Raw genomic sequence first — 21,017 nt, forward strand, 5'->3', positions numbered from 1 at the left:
GTAAAAACACATTTTTATGTGTTTTTGGTGCATTGCGTTTTAGGTAAAACACGTTTTTATGTGTTTTCTGGCCATTGCGTTTTACAAATAAGACATTTCTTTGTGTTTTCTGGCCATTGCGTTTTATAAATAAGTCATTTCTTTATGTTTTTGGTGCATTGCGTTTTAGAAAAATGTCATTTTTAAGGTTTTTTTTCATTACGTTTTACGTAACTGGTGGTTTTTCTATTGCGTTTTACGCAACTGGGTTTTAAATTTTTTTTTTAAATATAGCAATAGTATACTCGTTTTAAAGATTAAAAAACGCTCGTTTTTTTGGTGCAATTTTTATAAAAAATAATGTCGTATGAAAGAATTATTAACGTTTAAAAAATGGGAAGGGGAGGAATTGGAGGAGAGAGAAACTATTGGCTTGGATTGACTAGAATGCCCTTGAACAAACTCACGCGCCTCTTTTTTTCCTTTCAATTTCCCTGATTTAATCTTAGCCTTGATTAACTTAATGGATGGTCAAGATCACTTCCTAACCTTTCTAGTCAAATAAACTTCCTATTATATCTCCACCCTTTAATATAAATACTTTATAGTCTCCATAGGATATCATGGTAATGGTAGTAAGTTGTGTATTCAACAATATAATAGTTGAGAGTACAAATCCTACATAGAATCTATATGGTATGGTGTGTTTATCATTTATCCCACAATATTTTACACCAACTAATTTAGATTACTCCTTTTGTCCATGTTTTAAACTAGTATTTAACGGCAATGTCGTAAATTGGAGGTATAAAATAAACATAAGAAAAGGGAAAACAAGAAATCTAAAAAATTATCTGGTAAAGAAAAGTAAACAAAAAGGAAATGAAAAAAAAAAGATAGTTGAAAAAAAAAAGAATTATAATTAATTACTTACCTTGATATTAAATAAGTAACAAAAATGGTCCAATGTAGAATTAGGACTCTTCACAATCTTCTTTGTTATTATATAGAACTAGTTTTTGCCCCGTCTACGTTGTGGGGCAATAAGCCGAATATTTCTCTCGCATAACATGTATGTTTGTATTTCGGTTACTTGTACATACAACTCATAACATGATCTAAAAAAAATTACATCGAGTCAACCAATTAAAACAAAAACACTACCATACTTTAACTAAAAAAATTAAAACAATGGAAAGACTATAATTTTAAACTGAGAGCAAAATTGTAATTTTTCAGGACAAATGAGCATGTACCAGACATGCATGGACGAATAGAAATTACACTTATGTCCGCCCGCGTTGCGGGGCGTTAAATTGAATATTTCTTAGTTTCATAACATGTATGCATGTATTTAGTTTACTTGTACATATTACTTATAACACGATTAAAAAATACATCGAGACAACCAATTAAACCAAAACACTACCATAGTTTTGTTAAAAAAAATTAAAACGATGACAGGCCTGTAATTTTGAGCTGGGGGTAAAATACTAATTTGTCAGGACCAATGAGCGAGTGTTAGACAACTGCTTGACACAATAAAAGTTACATTGCGTAAACCAAGCAAAATAAAACACTACTATAGTTTTCTAAAAAAAAGGTAAAATGATGGCAAGATCAAAATTTTTAACTGGGGGAGAAATCGTAATTTTTGAAATGAGAACAAAATCATAATTTTAAACAGAGGGCAAAGTCGTAATTATATTTTGAACTGGGGGCGAAATCATAATTTTAAACTGAGTGCGAAATCATAATTTTGAGCTAGGGGAAAAACATAATTTAATATTGACTTGTGGGAAAAAACGTAATTTTGAGCTAGGGGCAAAAAAATAAAATTTAATTTTAAACTGGGGTAAAAACGTAATTTTAAACGGAGGGCGAAACCGTATTTTTAAACTCGGAATAAAATAAAAAATGGCTTTTTGAACTGAGGGCAAAATCGTAATTTTGAGCTAGGGGAAAAAGCATAAATTTATTTTAAACTGTGGAGGATAACATAATTTTAAACAGAGGGCGAAACTGTAATTTTAAAATGGGAATAAAATTAAATTAAAAATGAGTTGGTCAAACAGGGAAGTGTCAGGCAAGCTGCCTGACATTATTCCCTCAACTTTAAAATGTATATGTAGTAATAAATTAGTTGATGATAAGACCGTAATTTTGGGCACAGGGCAAAACTGTAATTTTTCAGGACTAATGAGCGAGTGTTAGACATCTCCTTTAGACGAAAAAAAAATTAAATCGAGTCAACCAATTAAAACAAAAGACTTTTATAGTTTTGCTAGAAAAATTAAAACGATGGGGAAACGTAACTTTAAACTGAGGGGGAAATCATAATTTTGTTTCAGGGATAAAATCGTAAATTAAATGGATCAATGGGGTTGAGGGCAAAATCGTAAGGAAAAAAACTAATGGCAAAACTGTAAATTTAAATGGGGTAAAATCGTAATTTTGAACCGATGGCAAAATTGAAATATTTAGCTGGGAGCAAAAGCGTAAATTTATTTTTAAATGAGGGTAAAAACATAATTTTGAACAGATGACAAAATTGTTATTATAAGGAAAAAAACCTAATAGCAAAACTGTAAATTTAAACAGGGCAAAATCGTAATGTTGAACCGAGTGCAGAATTTAAAATTTTTAGCTGAGAGGAAAAGCGTAAATTTATTTTTAAGTGAGGGTAAAAACATAATTTTGAACTGATAGTAAAATCCTAATTTTAAAACGGGATAAAATCATAAATTTGTTGGGCCAATAGGGTAGTGTCATGCATGACTATAAATATAAACTCGGTAAAATCGTAATTAAAAAAAAAACCCTAAAATGTGGGTGGCATGTGCCGCCCAAGTCAACAAATCAAATCCAAGTCCTATTGCGGGCTATGTTTTTTGTATATGTAATATGTAAATTTAAATTTAATAATAATTTAATTAATTTAATAATTAATAATTTAATTTAATTTAATTAATTAATTAATTTAATTTAATTTAATAATTTATTTATTATTTATTATTTAATTTAATTTAATTTAATTTAATAATTTAATTTAATTTAATTAAATTTAATTTAATTTAATAATTAATTTCATTTAATTTAATTTAATAATTTAATTTAATTTAATTAATTTAATTTAATTTAATTTAATTTAATTTAATTTAATTTAATTTAATTTAATTAATTTAATTTAATTTAATTTAATTTAATTAATTTAATTTAATTTAATTTAATTTAATTTAATTTAATGGGTAAAATCGTAATTTAAAAAAAAAAAAAAACTAAACTGTGGGTGGCATGTGCCGCCCAAGTCAACAAATCAAATCCAAGTCCTATTGCGGGCTATGTTTTTTGTATATGTAGTTTAGTTTAATTAATTTAATTTAATTTAATTTAATTTAAGTTAATTTAATTTAATAATTTAATTTAATAATTTAATTTAATTTAATTTAATTTAATTAATTTAATTTAATTAATTTAATTTAATTTAATTTAATTAACTTAATTTAATTTAATTAACTTAATTTAATTTAATTTAATTTAATTAACTTAATTTAATTTAATTTAATTTAATTTAATTTGATTAATTTAATTTAATTTGATTAATTTAATTTAATTTGATTAATTTAATTTAATTTAATTTAATTAATTTAATTTAATTTACTTTAATTTAATTTAATTTAATTTAATTAATTTAATTTAATTTAATTTAATTTAATATAAATATATTCGCTTTCATTGAGATAGTAAACGAAAATAGTTACTTGATATACATATAGTATACGAACGTAACGTGTAGTTAAGTTATTTTATGAAGTAGACTGCCTTTTCAATATACATATACAGAAACCTCGTCATTATCGGAGTATTGCACTACTAGCAACTTTAAATGAAGTAATGCTAAAAAAATACGGATTCAAATTAAAGTGTTAGAAATCATTTATTTACGTAGCACCAAAATCTCTTTACACATCACAAGTCATGATCATACAACACATAAAAAGTGTTGTAGTACGTAAAGTCATTTTGATTTATATGCAAAACATATTTTTTACAATAATAATAGTATGTTGTCATATATATAATCAGTCATACCTTAATTAATATGTTCATTAATTAAAAATAATGACAGCAAGATGTTAGAGTACTAACTTTTTTATCACACCTAATATATATTACACCAATAATTCGTTCTTTTAAGAGACATATTTAAAGAACAGTCGAGAATATACCTTCCTCTGAGAAACGTTATCAATGAAATTATTGCTAGGATTAAAAAAGATAAAATAAAGGCTTTCCTGCTAAAAATCGATTTTGAAAAGGCTTATGATAACGTTAACTGAAGGTTTTTATTGGATATTTTGGGGCAAATGGGTTTTCCTAGTTTATGGTGTAGATGGATGGAAGGGGTTCTCTTCTCGGCTAGGTCATCGGTGTTAGTCAATGGATCTCCTACTTTCGAGTTTAGTTGCTCAAAAGGTGTGAGACAAGGAGATCCGTTGTCGCCGCTCCTGTTCCTAGTGGTTATGGAGGCTCTTTCTAACATTCTTTGTAAAGCTGGGGTAGATGAGTGTTTTAAGGGGATCCAAACGCCTAGCAATGATCCAAAAATTTCTCACATTTTCTATGCGGACGATGCCCTCTTGATGGGGGGGTGGAATAAGGATAATATGTTAAGCGTGGTCAGATGTCTGAGGATTTTTTATTTATGTTCTGGTCTTAAAATTAATTTGCATAAATCTAATTTATATGGGACGGGGGTGGAGGACGGTGAAATTAATGATATGGCTAAAGTGGTGGGATGTAACATTGGTAATATCCCTCTCTCTTACTTGGGGATTACGGTAGGTGCCAACATGAATAGAATCAATAACTGGGCCCCAGTCGTTGAAGTTTTTGACAGGAGGCTATCGGTTTGGAAAGCTAAAACTATTTCGATAGGGGGGGCTCTGATCAATTCTGTGTTGGAAAGTCTTCCTATCTATTACTTCTCGCTCTATAAAGTCCCAGCGGGTGTCATTAAGCTGTTGGAAGCTAAGATGAAAAAATTTCTTTGGGCGGGTTCTAGCGGCTATAACATAGTTAATTGGGTGGCTTGGGAATGGGTTACGTGGCCTAAAGGTAAGGGGGTTGGGTATTAGCAGGCTCAAAGAGGTAAACGAGGCCCTTTTATTTAAATGGGGATGGAGGTATAGGGTTGAAAATCAAAGTTTGTGGAAAAGAGTGGTCGACGCGTGTCATGGAAAACCTAATCAGAGGAGTTTTCTTCCTTTGAACGGTAATATGGGAGGATGCTGGAAAAATATTGTCAAAACGATATCTCTTATTAAAATCAAAGGAAAGGATATAAATCATTTGGTTTTGGGAAAGGTTGGGAACGGGGAGGAGATTTGGTTTTGGATCGATTTATGGGAGGGAGATATGCCGTTTATGGTTAGATGGCCACACTTGTTCGGTTTGGAATTGTTTAAAACTTGCAGGATTGCAGATAGAAGGAGATGAACAGGGGATATGGTGTTTTGACTTAGAACTGGTCTAGACCGCCAGAATCAGAAGTGGAGCTAAAGGAGTGGCAGGAATGCAAAGAGACCCTTAATAAGATTGCGCTTATCAACTCTAAGGATGCGTGGGCATGGAATGGAGATAACCAAGATGGGTTCTCGGTGAAGGCAGTCAAAAAGGCTCTTATTGAAGAAAGGGTGAATATTCATCTTCCTAATTTCGAGTGGTGTAAATGGGTGCCAATTAAATGCAACATTATGGCTTGGAGAGGTAACCTGAACAGGCTTGCCACAAGAGTGAACTTAAGAAGAAGGAACGTGGACATTATATCGGTGATGTGCCCTTTTTGTAACGAATTTGAGGAAACGGTGGAGCATCTTTTTACCGCTTGCTCATTGGCAAATAGGGTTTGGGAGCCTGGTGTAAAATCCCCCCGATATTTATTTTCGATTTCAAAGACATTTTGGATATCCACAATTATTATCAAGTTGGAAATAAAGAAAAAAAAAATCATTCAAGGCTTGGTGATAATTTCGTGCTGGTGCATATGGAACGGAAGGAACGAGTTGGTTTTCAATCAAATTAGGCGAAGTCCTCGGGAGATTGTTGGGGAGATTAAATCTAGAGGTTACGCTTGGTTTAAAAATAGAACGTCCTGTAATTATATTAGTTGGGGTAATTGGTGTAAATACCCTCTGTATATGATGTAATTTTTACCCTTTGCCCGTTTAGGTCGGGGGGGTGTGTGTTATTTGGCCTTTTGCCCGTTTGAGTCAGGGGTGTTTTTTTAATGAAGTTTACTTTAAAAAAAGAGACATTTTTTTTACGAAGCACAATGGTAAATCACTAAACCACCTAAATATTCTTAGTCTTTAAGTTATTGTGTCACCCAACTTTCCACTTAGGCAATGTGTAATGGGGCGCGAGAAAGGGCCATAGCGCCATTATGGCGCCGCGAACACCGCCCCCCCCCCCCCCCCCCGGCGCCATGTTTGAAAAATTTTGGCCAGCGCGAACATTATAGCGGCGTGATGAACAATTGTTTTAAATTTTTTGACCGTTACAAACGGTCGAATTCAATAAAAAAAAAAATTCAATTTCTTTTTAAACTTTCCTTTAAAATCATTCTCATCTCATTATTTTTTTACCATACACATTCAAACATTCTCATCTCTCTCAATATTTTATACAATTCTTAAATATTTTATACAATGAATCCATTCAACCGGGGCTTCATTCCTCCCCGATCTAGTGCGGACCCAAACCAAAGTGGCAATCCTACTCCGACGCTCGAAACATCGGCTTGAACGAGGATATTCCGGATGACGAGCCGGTGGAGGAGCTACCAAGACCGCCCGGAAGAAAAAGCCGGGCGAAAAAACCCGAGTCGTCGTCGATGTCTATGGGAACGGATATGAGTCACGCATTTTCGGAGATAAACAAGCGGCTTCAAGACATACACGAACTCGGTAACAAACGTTTGGAGGAGAACGAAAAAGTTACGGAGATTATGCGTGATCGACAATGGGCTCACGACTTTGACTTCTACTCCAAACCGCATGACCACTTAACGGGAAAAGCTTTGAAAATGGCGTTGGCACAAAAGGAGCGGATTGAAAAAAAATATAATCTTTGATTGTGTAATTTTTTTTATGCTAGTTTAATGTTTTTTTTCTAGTTTCATGTTTTTTTTATTTTATTGTACTTTTTTTATTTAATGAAATGAATTTTATTTTTAAAAAACTTACAAAATGAATTAAAAAAATAAAAATTAAAAAATGAGTAATGATTACACAGGGGCTTTATGACTACGGCCTCAAAATTCATAACGCCCCATAAAGCCCCGGGATGACGTAACATGCCACATGTCACATAACGCCCCTAAAAAGGCTTTATGACTACACATGCCCTTATATATGTTTTAACAAATTAACAATGCGTCTACCACCAAAGGATAGAAATAAAACTACAGCAAAAACCGTTATCAGTTTATTTGAACATTAATTAATAAGTAAATATGTAAAATAAATAAGTTAACACATTAGTGCGTAATCTTTAAATTAAATAAATAAATAAAAAAGTTCAAACAAAAAAATGAAAGAAGAGATACGAGTTAAAACGAAAAAGACTAAAGAAAAAAAAACTAAAATCATGTTTTTTTTTAATGGCAAATTTGGATCACTGGCGGACCATTGGAGTATCATCGTGCCACCAGCGGAACCACCCGATCATATCCATCTCCACTAAGCATAATGCCTATACACCAATTCAGGAGGAAACCCAATAAATATGGGAAAAACCCCCTTGTGAGAATCGAACCCAGGACCTATTGGTCCAAAGTCTTATCTCACCCCCAAGATACCACTAGGCTATAAAGCCATGGGTAAAAAAAAAACTAAAATCATGTGTAGTGGAACATTATCATAATGCTCTTTCCTTGAGCATAAATCGACACATGGCATTGGAGACGTTATGGAATGTGAAGTAAAAAGGGTGTAGTGGTATAATGTCACGTAATGCCCTTGCAATGATTACCTAATTATTAATATTTTTTTTTGGAAAATAAAACAAAAGCAAACAATTCTATTGGACAAACCAAAATCATCCGGGCATTTCTACAAACACGCCATTCGAATTTTTGGACAAATCACGCCCATGGGGGCGGTGTACATGGTGTTTTGGGGCGTGAAGAGGCAAGAACACGCCCACTTCACATTACCACTACACATGGTCTAAAAGAGAATCATATAGAGTTGTCTTTGAAATACGGCTTCTCATCTCTTCACGGCTTGTAGAGTGGCTTCTGTTATTTGGCATTTTGTTAGTAGGTGGTGCGGCATTCCGGAAATTCATGTCTTCTCGATTAGAGACCTCATCAAGATGCATCAGTTCGCGAAGTAGGATAAAAAGAAAGAAAAAAGTACAGTTTGGTGTATTTGGAAAGCGAGAAATGAGATGGTGTTTGCGAGAAGAAGGGTCTCTAACAATAAGATAATAGAAGATATCAAGTCGGTGAGGTTCCTTTGGATAAAAAATAGATCATCGTTCAATTCGATTTCATGGAAGAATTGGTGTAATTTTGTTTTGTTATTAGTCTTTGGTTGTTGTTTGAAGGCTCTAGCGTTTTGCCAGATGTCACTCTTTAAAGAAAGTATCCGTTCAAAAAAAAAAAAGTTGTCTATGAAATATAACTTTATTAAAAACCAAACATGTCAAAACGCATATTCATTAAATGGTTGGGTTCACCATTTTGTACACAACACAAACATGTTTAATAAATTGATTGTGATTCGGTTGACTTAGTTAACATGTTAAACAAGATGACCCATTAACGTGGTTGGTCAAACATGTCAACCCGTTTTAACCATTTTCAATTAACTCATTTGACACGTGTCCGAATTGATCACCATCCACTAACCTATCAACTCATTTGACACGTTTAATTTAGATAAATGATTTATACGAGTCATGTCATGCTTACACATTTTTTAGTGTACAAATTATAGTTAGGTATTATTACACAACTATAAATATGGGTCGTGTTCACATTAAACAATTCCACCCCCAACCTAAAACTCATTAACCCGACATAATTAACACCCGTATCAAAACATACTTTCCTAATTACTCACAAGAGCATCTTATTTCATTCAAGATGTGTGTGTATATTCATTAGACTTGTACCTACTTATTTCACCAATATGTTTTAGCATACAATCTATGTTTTTAATAGGTTCCAATTCACATTCCAAAAACCAACAACTTGTCGGTAATTAACATGGGGTCGAAAGGGACACTTTGTACTAACCGGAACATGATGTTGATGATGTAGAAATCAAGAATGGTGGGGGTAGATAGATGAGTAAAGGTACTTGCCATACTTATTACCGCCATTCATATTTACCGGTGAACACATTTACTACCCTCCAACCACCGCTCAGTACCCTCAATTTATTTACCACTCTTGTCAACTTAACATACATTGTGAATCCCAACTTCACTTCCTCTTTCTCACAAGTCACACACAAATCTAACAAATTTTAATATGAAGATATCCATGAACATGATGATGATCATGTTTACTTGTTTATCAGTGTATGCACTCTTGTTTAGTGTTGTTGTTCATGCACAAGATTATGATGATGCGGCTGGGCCAGCGGCCGCAGCGACGAAGGAGACGGTGCCGGCTATGTTTGTGTTTGGAGACTCGCTTATTGACAATGGAAACAACAATGACTTGGCTTCTTTGGCTAAAGCAAATTATTTTCCTTATGGTATTGACTTTAATGGAGGTCCTACTGGTAGATTCTCTAATGGTTACACTATGGTTGATGAAATTGGTATATATCTTTCCTCTTTCTCTTTCTCTTTCTCTTTCCATATATATATATATATAGTGTAAAGTTCTTGTACAAATAATCTTAACATACTAAACATACAAATCGAAGGAAAACTCAAAAAGACAAGGTGGCATTTTTGTAATTATCAATAACTATCAAAGTTACTCTACAAATACCTCTAAAAAAACCTAACCACTCCCCCCACCCCAAAAAAAAAACTAAACCCCCCACCCCCCAAAAACCTAAAAAAACCCTACCCCCCACCCCCCTATATATATAGGCAAAACTCAAAAAGACAATGTGGCATTTTTAGGTTTTTGGGGGGTGGGGGGTTTAGGTTTTTTTTGGGGGTGGGGGGAGTGGTTAGGTTTTTTTAGGTATATTTGTAGAGTAACTTTGATAGTTATTGATAATTACAAAAATGCCACCTTGTCTTTTTGAGTTTTCCTTCAATTTGTATGTTTAGTATGTTAAGATTATTTGTACAAGAACTTTACCCTATATATATATATATGAATGTGTGTTTCTTCAAGTAGAGATCTAAAAGATGTTTGAATTTGAATGCAGCGGAATTACTGGGATTGCCTCTAATACCAGCCTATTCACAAGCATCAACTTCGGCAGATCAAATGCTGCATGGTGTTAATTTTGCTTCTGCTGCTGCTGGAATTCTTGATAATACTGGCGGAAATTTTGTAAGCTGTAAAATCTTGACGGAAATTTATTGTTCTGTAATGAACTCACACAAACTCTATATAACAATAAAGTGTGTGAGTTCATTACAGAACAATAAATTGTTATCATAACAAAAGAACAAATCTAAATCGTTTAATTTTTTTTATCGGTGTATCATATTTTCTAAATTTTGTGTTTTTTACATACAAATGTGTATTATATACATTAAAAAACCCTATCAAACTATTTTTTAATATTTTTCAAATTTCTAATCTTTTACTTATGTATTTGTAGCTTATATATAGGTAATATAACACACATTTACACATGTATAGGTTATATACATAAACAAAATTTGTTCATATTACTTTATAAATTTCAAAAGAGACGAAATTGCAATTATTGCATTTTCTTTTATTTTAAGATTGAAAAACAAATTATTCATTTTGTTCTGCATGTTCTTAAATTATTAATGTTCTGCGTGTAGATCCCTCGCCAATAGGGTTATGTGCTATATTTTTAAAGGATTTACAAAGTAGGTGCTGATCATAACCAATGTTAAAAAGGCAAACTCGGTGCATGTATGGGTCGGGGTTGTCGGGCCATCTTGGGCCTACACATCCTTACCTTGCATTTACGCAAGATTTTGTTTTCATAACTCGAACCCGTGATCTCTGGGTCACATGGCAACAACCTTACCGTTGCTCTAAAAGTTGTATATATGGCATTAATCTGTGTAGTGATCTTGTGTAGGTGGGTCGAATTCCATTCAATCAACAGATAAATAACTTCAAAAACAGTTTGGATCAAATAAGTGACGCATTGGGTGCAGCTGATCTTGCTCAAGCACTCTCCAGGTGCATTTTCTTTGTGGGAATGGGAAGCAATGACTACCTAAACAACTACCTCATGCCCAATTACCCGACTCGCAACCAGTATGATGGTAACCAATACGCTGATCTGTTGTCCCAAGAATACACTACTCAGCTAACAGTAAGCTGTAAACAATACAGACTTTATGTGTTTTTGGTGTTGGTAATTTAGTATTATGAAACTTATGACTTGTGTTGCTTTATTGAATAGAAACTTTACAATCTTGGAGCCCGGAAGTTTGTTCTAGCTGGGATCGGGCTGATGGGTTGTATCCCAAGCATCTTAGCACAAAGCACAACAGGAAGTTGTTCGGATGATGTGAACCAGCTTGTTCTACCTTTCAATGCCAACATGAAGACCATGATCAATAGCCTAAGCACCAGTCTTCCGGATTCTAAATTCGTTTTTGTCGATGCTCATAACATGTTTCAAGATATCCTCGCAAACGCGGGGTCTTATGGTACTGCTATACAATCACATTAGTATACATAGGGATTTGCTTTTCGTTTTTGTTTTTCTTATATAGATATTATGTTATTTGTATATGGTTGAGTTGATGTCTCAGTGGTGCAACCTCTCTATCTCAGGATACAGGGTGAATTTTTTATATGAGATACCCAACTATTGCATGCATCACAAGGGGAATCTTAACATGGTTTCACAGGGGGTCGTCGCCATTACCAATGGCGACCTCTTGGTGGTTCACATGGGCATTGGCGGATCTTGAACGTAGTTTTCCGTAAAATCAGGGGGCGGACTGTCAAAGTTCAATATTTTACGCTATATGAAATATCAAATTTTTTATAGAAGTTACACTACGAAGCGAAAAAACAGAGAGGAGATCAGGCCCATGGAAAGAATCACCCCTACAGATGGGTAGCTTTTCTCAGTGGTTCACATGGGACCGAAAAGAAGAGAGAAATCACCATTGGCAATGGTGATTCTCAAGAGGTCACCATTGCCAATGGCGACAACCCCCTATGAAACCTAGTCAAGAGGTTGCCCCCCTTGTGATGCATGCAATTTTTCGGTACCCCAAATTTAAAAATAAAATTCGATAGAGAACACTCCCTAGACCATGCTATAAGTGGGATCTTGCTGGTTATGTTTTGCTTTTCTCTAACTAAACCATGAAGTTGTTTTGATGGTATGTGCAGGTTTTAGTGTGGTGAATAGGGGGTGTTGCGGAATAGGGAGAAATAGAGGGCAGATAACATGTTTACCATTCCAAACGCCATGTCCGAACAGGAACGAGTATGTATTTTGGGATGCATTCCATCCAACAGAAGCAGTGAATGTGTTGATGGCAAAGAAGGCTTTCAGTGGTACTCCTGATGTTGTTTATCCCATCAACATTCAACAACTAGCAAACCTTTGATGTTCAACACTTCACCCTGCTATGAAGAAATCTCTGTTTCTTTGTTGTTTTTGTCCCATGGATATGATCTTTAGGATATCATCAGACGCGTTTGTATTTCTTCGTTTTTAGTTCAAGTTGTTAACATTTTACAGTCTCCTAGCGCCCCCATAATCGTTAAACAATAACACTGCTATACAAATGAGTATCACCAAACAGTGATTAACACATTTAATTAACGCGTACATATGTAATTATTTACAGATTAACACACCTACATAAACAGAATCAACTAGCCAAACACTACCATATACCCCATTTACTTACTGTCACTGAAATCTGCATCAATGACTTCACCATCTCCATCATCGGTAGCACCAGAAGCCTTACCAGCGCTCTCATCACCACCAGCTGCTGCCGCCGCTGCACCACCAGCTTGGCTATAAATAGACTGACCCAACTGCATCATTTCTTGGTTCAATGCAGCCATGGCATCCTTTATGGTCTGAGTGGACCCACCAGATATAGCATCTTTAAGCTCTTTCAACTTCCCCTCCACCTTCTCTTTCACTTCACTTGGTACCTTTTCTCCCACTTCTTTAAGCTGCTTTTCGCATTGGTATACAGCTGATTCCGCCTGGTTCTTTGTATCGATGGCTTCTCTTTTCTCTTTATCCTCCTTTGCGTACTTCTCGGCTTCCGCCACCATTCTCTCCACCTACAGCCACAATCCAAAACACTCATCGGTACCTCAAAATCAAAATAATAACGAACTATCGTCATTTCTTTTGGGTATCCGTGAGAACCCGTTACCAACAAACTTACGAGACCCCACCAATACCCTGCTAAACAGTGGGATCAGGTAGGGCTGAAATATATGTGTTCATGAACACTTACCCAACGAGATTTTATTTGTCGGAATTTTGAAGTATTTTATAAACACTATTGAACTATAGAAAACAAACAAACATAAATGAATACGCTACCAAACGTTCATGAACGTAAATGAACGAGCGTGGCCTCTGTTCATGTTTGTTTATTTAACTAAACGAACGAAATTCCTTGTTCGTGTTTGTTTGTTTAATAAACGAACGTACACAAACGAACTTCCCGCCGAACAATTCACAAACTGTTCGTTGAACGTTTGGTTCGTTTGCAACCCTAGGATCACGTAATATTGCAGCTTGCACTGGACAGGTGGCCTTCAAGGGTGTTAAAAAGGTAGAAAACGAGTGAAAGCTGCATTCGAACCTAATATATCTACTAGAGGGGCCACCCCTTAAAAGATTAAATGTGATTTTAGTGGTGAACATGATCAATACCTCATCGGAAGGCAAAGTGCTAGCACCGGTGATTGTAATGTCTTGTTTCTTTCCGGTTCCTTTATCTACAGCCGTGACGGAAAGAATTCCATTGGCATCGATATCAAACTTGACTTCGATTTGAGGTACCCCACGTGGCGCTGGCGGTATACCATCAAGTCTAAAGCTTCCTAGAGATTTATTGTCGCGAACAAATTCTCGTTCGCCTTGAAGAACATTGATTTCCACACTTGTTTGACCATCGGCTGCTGTCGAAAAAACTTCCGACTTTGAGGTTGGCAATGTCGTGTTCCTTGGAATGATCTTCGTCATCACGCCTCCCAATGTTTCTAACCCAAGTGACAATGGCGTCACGTCCAATAATACTATGTTGCTCACATCTCCGGACAACACACCGGCCTGCAAAATTAAGAACATGTTTCGTTCCACCGTTATCCAAACCCTAGATCATTAAAGGGATTCAGGATAAATATAATACTGTTAACGTTTATGACAAACCTGGACCGAAGCTCCAAGAGCAACAACTTCATCCGGATTAACCGTCACATTTGGTTCTTTTCCAGTCATCTTTACAACAAGTTCTTGAACCGCTGGTATACGTGTCGACCCACCAACAAGAACCACTTCATCAATATCTTTAAGCGAAAGATTTGCATCCTTTAAAGCCGTTTCAACTGGCGTTTTAAGCCTACACCAAATCAGATATCCAAAGTTCAAAATTTGAATCATCAACTAAACAATTTAACCACCATTACTCGAAATCTTGATGATCAAAGTACCTGTCGAGTAAATCTGAGCACAATTCCTCGAATTTGGCCCTGGTTAGTGTAGTGTCGATATGCTTGGGGCCATCCGATGTTGCTGTAATAAAAGGCAAACTGCAAGAACAAAAACAGTATTTAACAAACAACAAAGAAAGTAAGAATCTTGATTAATGGAAACTGATTCTGCTTCATTAAAACAGAAACGGATCATCGGATATACCTAATATTCGTTTGGGTCAAAGTGGAAAGCTCCATTTTCGCTTTCTCAGCAGTCTCCGTAAGACGTTGAAGCGCTTGTTTATCTTTAAGAAGATCAATACCCTCATCCCTCTTGAAACTTTCAGCAAGCCAATCAACAATTCTCTGTTTAAATTTCAAAAAAAAAAAAAAAAAAAAAAAAAAAAACATTTTAAGTTTTTAACAATAAAGCTCAATGTCAGCATAAAACATTAACAATAATGTTCTGATTAAGGTTAATCAGGGTTCTTTAACCTTGTCAAAGTCATCTCCTCCTAAATGGGTGTCTCCGGAAGTCGACAGTACCTCGAAAACTCCATCCCCAACCTCAAGAACTGATAAAACATCGATCTAATTCGTTAAAATCCATCTGCAACATATTTGGGGTAACTGGTATGAACTAATGAACTATACCTGATACATCAAATGTACCACCACCAAGATCAAACACTAGAATTGTCTCATTGTTTTTCTTTTCAAAACCATAAGCTAACGAAGCCGCAGTTGGCTCGTTGATTATGCGAAGAACTTCGATACCCGCGATGCGTCCAGCGTCTTTCGTTGCAGTTCTTTGGGAATCATTGAAATATGCAGGGACTGTTACTACTGCTTTAGTAACCTTATCACTTAAAAACTTTGACGCATCATCCACAAGCTTTCGCAGAACCTAATCGCATTACAGTTGAGAATAATTATTAATAACCACCCGACCCGAATAAACCAAATAACCGGATAAACGAAACCCGAAGCAGTACCTGTGCAGAGATTTCTTCTGGAGCAAACTGTTTCCCAATAGCAGGGCAGTCCAACTTAACATTCCCCTTATCATCTCTCACTACTTTATATGAAACCTGTTTGGACTCTTCATCAACCTCCATCATCTTCCTCCCAATAAACCTCTTCACTGAGAAAAACGTGTTCTCTGGATTCACAACCGCCTGCCGTTTCGCAATCTGACCCACCAACCGATCACCGTTTTTACTGTACGCCACCACGGACGGCGTCGTCCTCTGCCCCTCGGCGTTCGTAATTATGGTCGGTTGTCCTCCCTCCATTGCCGCTACTGCTGAATTCGTCGTACCCAGATCAATTCCCACCACTTTCTCGTTCACAACTCGCAAAATACGACGTCGTTGAGGTCTCAAACCACATGATCTTCGAAAGTTTAATGTGGGTTTGCCGAAAAATGGTGTTTTTAAGGATGGGTTGAAGGTGTTGGTGATGTGGGGTTTGAAGGAGCATGATGGGGAAAAGGTGGTTGTTGCAGACATTTGATTTGTGTGAGTTTTGGTGTTGCGAATGTTGAGTTAAGAATTGAAGATGAGTGTGTGAGTGAGGTGGAAGTCGTTTTATGGAGTGTGGGGGAAATATGGAAGAATTGAGAAGGAACAGGGGATTTTGGGAAGAGAGTGGAGGGTTCTAGAGAAAGGTTGTGATTTGGACATAGGTTGGTCGATGATGCATGGAGGATTCTAGGGTTTGTTGACTGGGGCATACTGAGATTGGACAAATACTAAATTTTGTGGGTTTTCTTTTCTTAAATAGTTGTTAATGTTAACTAGAATTGAGACCCGCTGCATTTGCGGCGGGGATTCTTTAGTTATAACTAAGTCGACTTAGGACCCGTACGTTATGTTAAACCTGTCAAACGGAAAAAAATAGACGATGTAAAAAACGTTCACCCATACACGCACGTTGCGTCGTGTTAACTCGCAAAATTTAGAACGAAACGAAAAAACGTTAAACCAAAGACACACATTGCGATGTGTTAAGTCACAAAATTTAGAACCAAACATAAAGCGGAAAATTTGCGGAAAATGAAAACTATAAAGGATCAAAGTTGAAAGTAAAAAAAGTTGTGAGGTTAGATTGCAAAAGATAAAAAGTTTTGGGTTAAAAGTAAGAAAAAAAAAACAAATAGTTTTGATTTAAAAGTAATTTATGAAATACTTTTGGGTGAAAAATAAAAAAATCAATTTTTTTTGGAAAACCCCTAAAGACAAGGTTACAACAACCATATGCATAACCATTTTTTCTTTGGAGAACCCTCAAAGCACACCCCGCGTTGCGGCGGGGCGTAAAACAGTGTCAAATGGTACTAATGTCACACAACCGTGATCGACCACCAACACTGACTCGACCTAGGATCTGTGTGTTGCGACGAACCTGTCAAACATGAAAAAATAGAGATAAAAACGTTGAACCACACATGCACGTTGCGCCCTATTAACTTGCAAAATTTGAAACAAAACATAAAAAAGTTGAACCACACTCGTACGTTGCATCGTATTAACTCGAAAAATTTAGAACTATACGTAACGAAACATAAAAACGTTAAACCAAAGACGAAAAGTATAATTAACAAAAGTTGTGAAATTAAGTTGCAAATAATGAAAAGTTTTGAGTTAAAGTTAAAAAAAACAAATTTTGTAGGGTTAAAATTGTAAAAGGTAAAAACCTTTTGGGTTAAAACTAAAAAATCATGTTTTTTTTTGAAAAATCCCCCAAGCACAAGTTACAAATGCCAATGCATAAAAAAGTTAGTTATTTATATATGAAATAATTTTATGGGGCGTCCTGAGAGGTCTGGATTGCTTTTTTAAACAACCTATTGACTTCCTCAAAAAGTCAATAAGGAGAAATATTTGTAAGGGAAAAACATCATTTTCGAAAGGCTTAAACATGGGTAGATAGTTAACCTAAAAAGGTGTTTTTTGTCTTATATGTACACCCTGCAGTGTCGAGCTGTGGCTAAAGCGTTCGACACTGCAGGGTGTGCATATAGGACAAAAAACACCTTTTTAGTATACTAATAGGCAAATGGGTATGCAAATAATGAAAAGTTAAGAAATTCTGGATTTTCAAAACTCATTTTAACTTTTGAATGAACAATTACAAAAATGTCCTAACCTAACCCAAATACTTTTTAAAAAACAACTTATTAACTTATGAAAGAATGTGTCATTTTATATGAATAAGCTAAGCCAAACACCTTTTATAAAACAACTTATTGACTTTTCGCATTACATAAGTTAATACAAACATTTTTTTTAAAACTCCTTTTGGATAAGTCATAAGTCGATAAGTCTTTTTGCCAAAACAAAAATCTTTTTTGAGTTAAATAAGTAATCCCAAACACCCCCTTAAACGGGTGGGTTTATCGTATTTTGCGGCGGGTTTTTATGCGGTATCGATTTTGTTTGTCATAGTATTGATTCAATTTGTTACAATACTTGTATGATACTCATACGAAAGCATAACAACTGAAAAAGATAACAAGATGATATCGACACTTATTTGTAAGATATTAAACTTTAGCGGTGGAAGTTGTATTGAAATTTTTTTTATTGCCTGTGCAACCTTATTCTTGAGATTGTGATTATTGCTGACAGTTTTTTTTTTTATTCCTAACTTCCTACATTCAATGATCGGCAGTTTGCACCAACACTGTGTTCCCGAGTTAAGTTAAGGAGAGAAAAGAGAGGATTATCTCCTTTTCTTTTCTTTCCCTCCGTTTCTTTCCAAATTGGAAATATTAATTTTAGGCAAAAGATCTCTCAGTTTCTCTTCTTTTCTTTCCTTTAGTGAAACTGAAGAACACAACTAAAAATTATTTCTTTCCAAATCTTTTCTTTTCTCTTATTTAATGAAACTTGGGAACACAGTGCAAGTTCTGATTTTGTTCCAAATTGAAAGCACATAGGGGCATGAAACTAGCAAGTGCTTGATGTGGAAAAAGTAGTTCAACTAATTAAACTAAAATTACCCTAAATTACGACTCAAGTAATAAAAATCTAGACTCCTAAACCAGACTAAACTACTCACCGGCAAGTGTACCGGTCGACTCTAGCACAGAAAAGTAAGTCCGGATGTCGAACCCACAAGGACTCTACGAATTACGTTAACTACTCAATTTAGACTAAATACTGACACGACTAACAAATATTGTGTTTGGGGGGGGGGGTTTGCTAAAATCCTAAAATTGTGATTAAATTAGAATTAACTAAAGCACGCACGAAGAACTAAGGTTTTGACTCAGATGAGATTAAAGACTACCTAGACATGAATCCGGTTTGACAATGAATGGACTTCTAACGGTTTATTTGTTGTATGGAGCCGGGATCGTCAAGTACTAAACCTTAAGGTATTTCAATGCTAAGACTTCCCGACCCTTCTCAGGAAGAAACCTAGGAAACCCTACAAGGCTGTTATGATTACCGACTGTTAGATTTCCTCTCAGTCCTCTAACGATTCTAAAAGTGCCCTAATATGACTATCTACCTCTCAGCGCGATAATCTAAGGCAATTCTAGGTTCTGACTTGGTTTATTAGACACAAATGCAATTAGGGAAATAAGATCGACTTCTCTCAAAACCTATCTTAGATATATATTACACTGCGACCTAATAACTAACTCGAGCCTCTCAGCGACAAGTTAAGCAGAACACTTGATTTTATTAAATTACCAAATATTACTTCTAAGGTTACTTACGCGTTTTCACCTTAAAGGATTAATGATCTATAACGTGATATAGACACTCACCTAAATCAAGAACCCTAATATAACCCTATTACGTGATAAAGACCGTCACCAAGGATTATATGAAGTAACAAGCAGTTATAAAACAATTGTCAAGTATGCATAAGCACCAAATCAGAATATCTAAAACACGTTACTTTCAGAAATCAATCCATAGTCTAACAAATAAAAACCTTTAAAAGATCCAAACCATAATTAAACCATCATCTAGTCTAGGTAGTTACGAAGATCTAGCCAAGAAACATCATGTCTAACGAAAACAAATCAGTTTCAAAACAAGAATTCATGATTAAAGTGACAAAACGTGAAAATAGTGAAAAACGGGAGATAAGACCCGAGTTATCTTCTTTCCTACGTTCCGTGCTTCGATCCTATGATTCTTGCAAGCTCGAACGCCTCGAAAACCTTCAAAATCTGCTATGGAATTCGCCCTAGGGTTCTTGGTTCGTGTGTTGTTGTTTAATGATGATAAATTAAGCTTTTATATTAAACCCTAGTAACCCAGCAAATCAGGTTCGTCAGTTACACCAGTCGCGTAGCGCGACTGGTAAAGGTTCATTGCTCGCGCTACACCAGCGCATCCCAGGTCAACGAAAAATCAACTGTGGCAGTAGCGTAGCGCGACTGGTAAGGGTGTCACCCTAGCGCTACGCGAGTGGGACTTTTTCACAGAATGTTGCTTCCAAAAGCTAGTTCAACTCTCCAAAATCCTTGAAAATTATTCTAACACCTTGTGTATTGATTCCAGGACTTGACATTCGACATTCCAGCTCGGTTTTGCTCCAATTCCAGCATTTTTGTGTATCACGACCTGGAAAACGAAATAAAGATCAATAGCACGCAATTCTAACCTAAACTAAACTAAAATTAACGATAAAATATACAAACTATACACGATAAAAGTATGTATTTTGCAATACATCAAATATCCCCACACTTACTCTTTTTTCGTCCCCGAAAAAGAATTATGCAACGGAATCATAAACAAACAAACACTCGGGCCGAAAATCATAGGTATACTTTAATTAAAACCAAGACTTGCGTTAGCAGCGATTGCGGATATATTGGTCCACTTTAAACCCGAATCTAATCCTAAACCCTTATCATGTAGATTTAGTTCAAGTGCGGTCAATCCACCTAGGGTCTCACACTAGAATCAACAGTCCACCTACTCCCAACTCAAGCTTATAGGGCTAAAAGAACGATCATTTGACCAATTCCTAACCGTTTTATACCAAGATAAAGAGAGTTTGACATCAAATCTAATTTTTCTCTTTTTTTTCTTTTTCTTTTTTTTTTTCTTTTCTTCTTTTCTAGCTTGCTTTTTCTTTCTTTCTTTTTTTTCAAATCATGAGTCTAGACGATGCTTTCCCTAACCCAGCGGTATTCCGACTGTAGAGTCACTATCCCCAATCACAGATTACATAGGTT

At 35.3% G+C, this 21,017-nt stretch overlaps 2 protein-coding genes across 2 annotated transcripts; one reads left to right on the forward strand and one right to left on the reverse strand.

The window, feature by feature from the left end:
- The first annotated feature begins 9,447 nt into the window (after positions 1 to 9,447).
- LOC110941406 (GDSL esterase/lipase At1g71691) lies at positions 9,448 to 12,880 on the forward strand. The gene is made up of 5 exons (XM_022183040.2): positions 9,448 to 9,818; positions 10,386 to 10,513; positions 11,247 to 11,486; positions 11,577 to 11,826; positions 12,524 to 12,880. The coding sequence occupies exons 1-5, from the start codon at positions 9,524 to 9,526 to the stop codon at positions 12,742 to 12,744; spliced, it is 1,134 nt and encodes a 377-aa protein (XP_022038732.1). The 5' UTR covers positions 9,448 to 9,523; the 3' UTR covers positions 12,745 to 12,880.
- A 17-nt stretch (positions 12,881 to 12,897) lies between these two features.
- Positions 12,898 to 16,497, reverse strand: LOC110941405 (stromal 70 kDa heat shock-related protein, chloroplastic). Its single transcript, XM_022183039.2, has 8 exons — positions 15,802 to 16,497; positions 15,461 to 15,713; positions 15,302 to 15,381; positions 15,030 to 15,172; positions 14,825 to 14,923; positions 14,544 to 14,733; positions 14,046 to 14,444; positions 12,898 to 13,441 (listed from the first exon to the last, which is right to left on the reverse strand). The coding sequence occupies exons 1-8, from the start codon at positions 16,315 to 16,317 to the stop codon at positions 13,043 to 13,045; spliced, it is 2,079 nt and encodes a 692-aa protein (XP_022038731.1). The 5' UTR covers positions 16,318 to 16,497; the 3' UTR covers positions 12,898 to 13,042.
- Between the last annotated feature and the right edge of the window lie 4,520 nt (positions 16,498 to 21,017).

This window comes from Helianthus annuus, chromosome 5 (assembly GCF_002127325.2).
Source record: "Helianthus annuus cultivar XRQ/B chromosome 5, HanXRQr2.0-SUNRISE, whole genome shotgun sequence".
NCBI lineage: Eukaryota > Viridiplantae > Streptophyta > Magnoliopsida > Asterales > Asteraceae > Helianthus > Helianthus annuus.

What these genes read in the sequence shown, in the direction of transcription:
- LOC110941406 (XM_022183040.2), top strand. Translation starts at nt 9,524, where the DNA reads ATGAAGATATCCATGAACATGATGATGATCATGTTTACTTGTTTATCA. An exon ending in AATACACTACTCAGCTAACA is followed by an intron (nt 11,487 to 11,576) that starts GTAAGCTGTAAA and finishes TTTATTGAATAG; the next exon opens with AAACTTTACAATCTTGGAGC. An exon ending in CGCAAACGCGGGGTCTTATG is followed by an intron (nt 11,827 to 12,523) that starts GTACTGCTATAC and finishes TGGTATGTGCAG; the next exon opens with GTTTTAGTGTGGTGAATAGG.
- LOC110941405 (XM_022183039.2), bottom strand. Translation starts at nt 16,317, where the DNA reads ATGTCTGCAACAACCACCTTTTCCCCATCATGCTCCTTCAAACCCCAC. An exon ending in CAGAAGAAATCTCTGCACAG is followed by an intron (nt 15,714 to 15,801) that starts GTACTGCTTCGG and finishes TAATGCGATTAG; the next exon opens with GTTCTGCGAAAGCTTGTGGA. An exon ending in GAGGAGATGACTTTGACAAG is followed by an intron (nt 15,173 to 15,301) that starts GTTAAAGAACCC and finishes AAATTTAAACAG; the next exon opens with AGAATTGTTGATTGGCTTGC.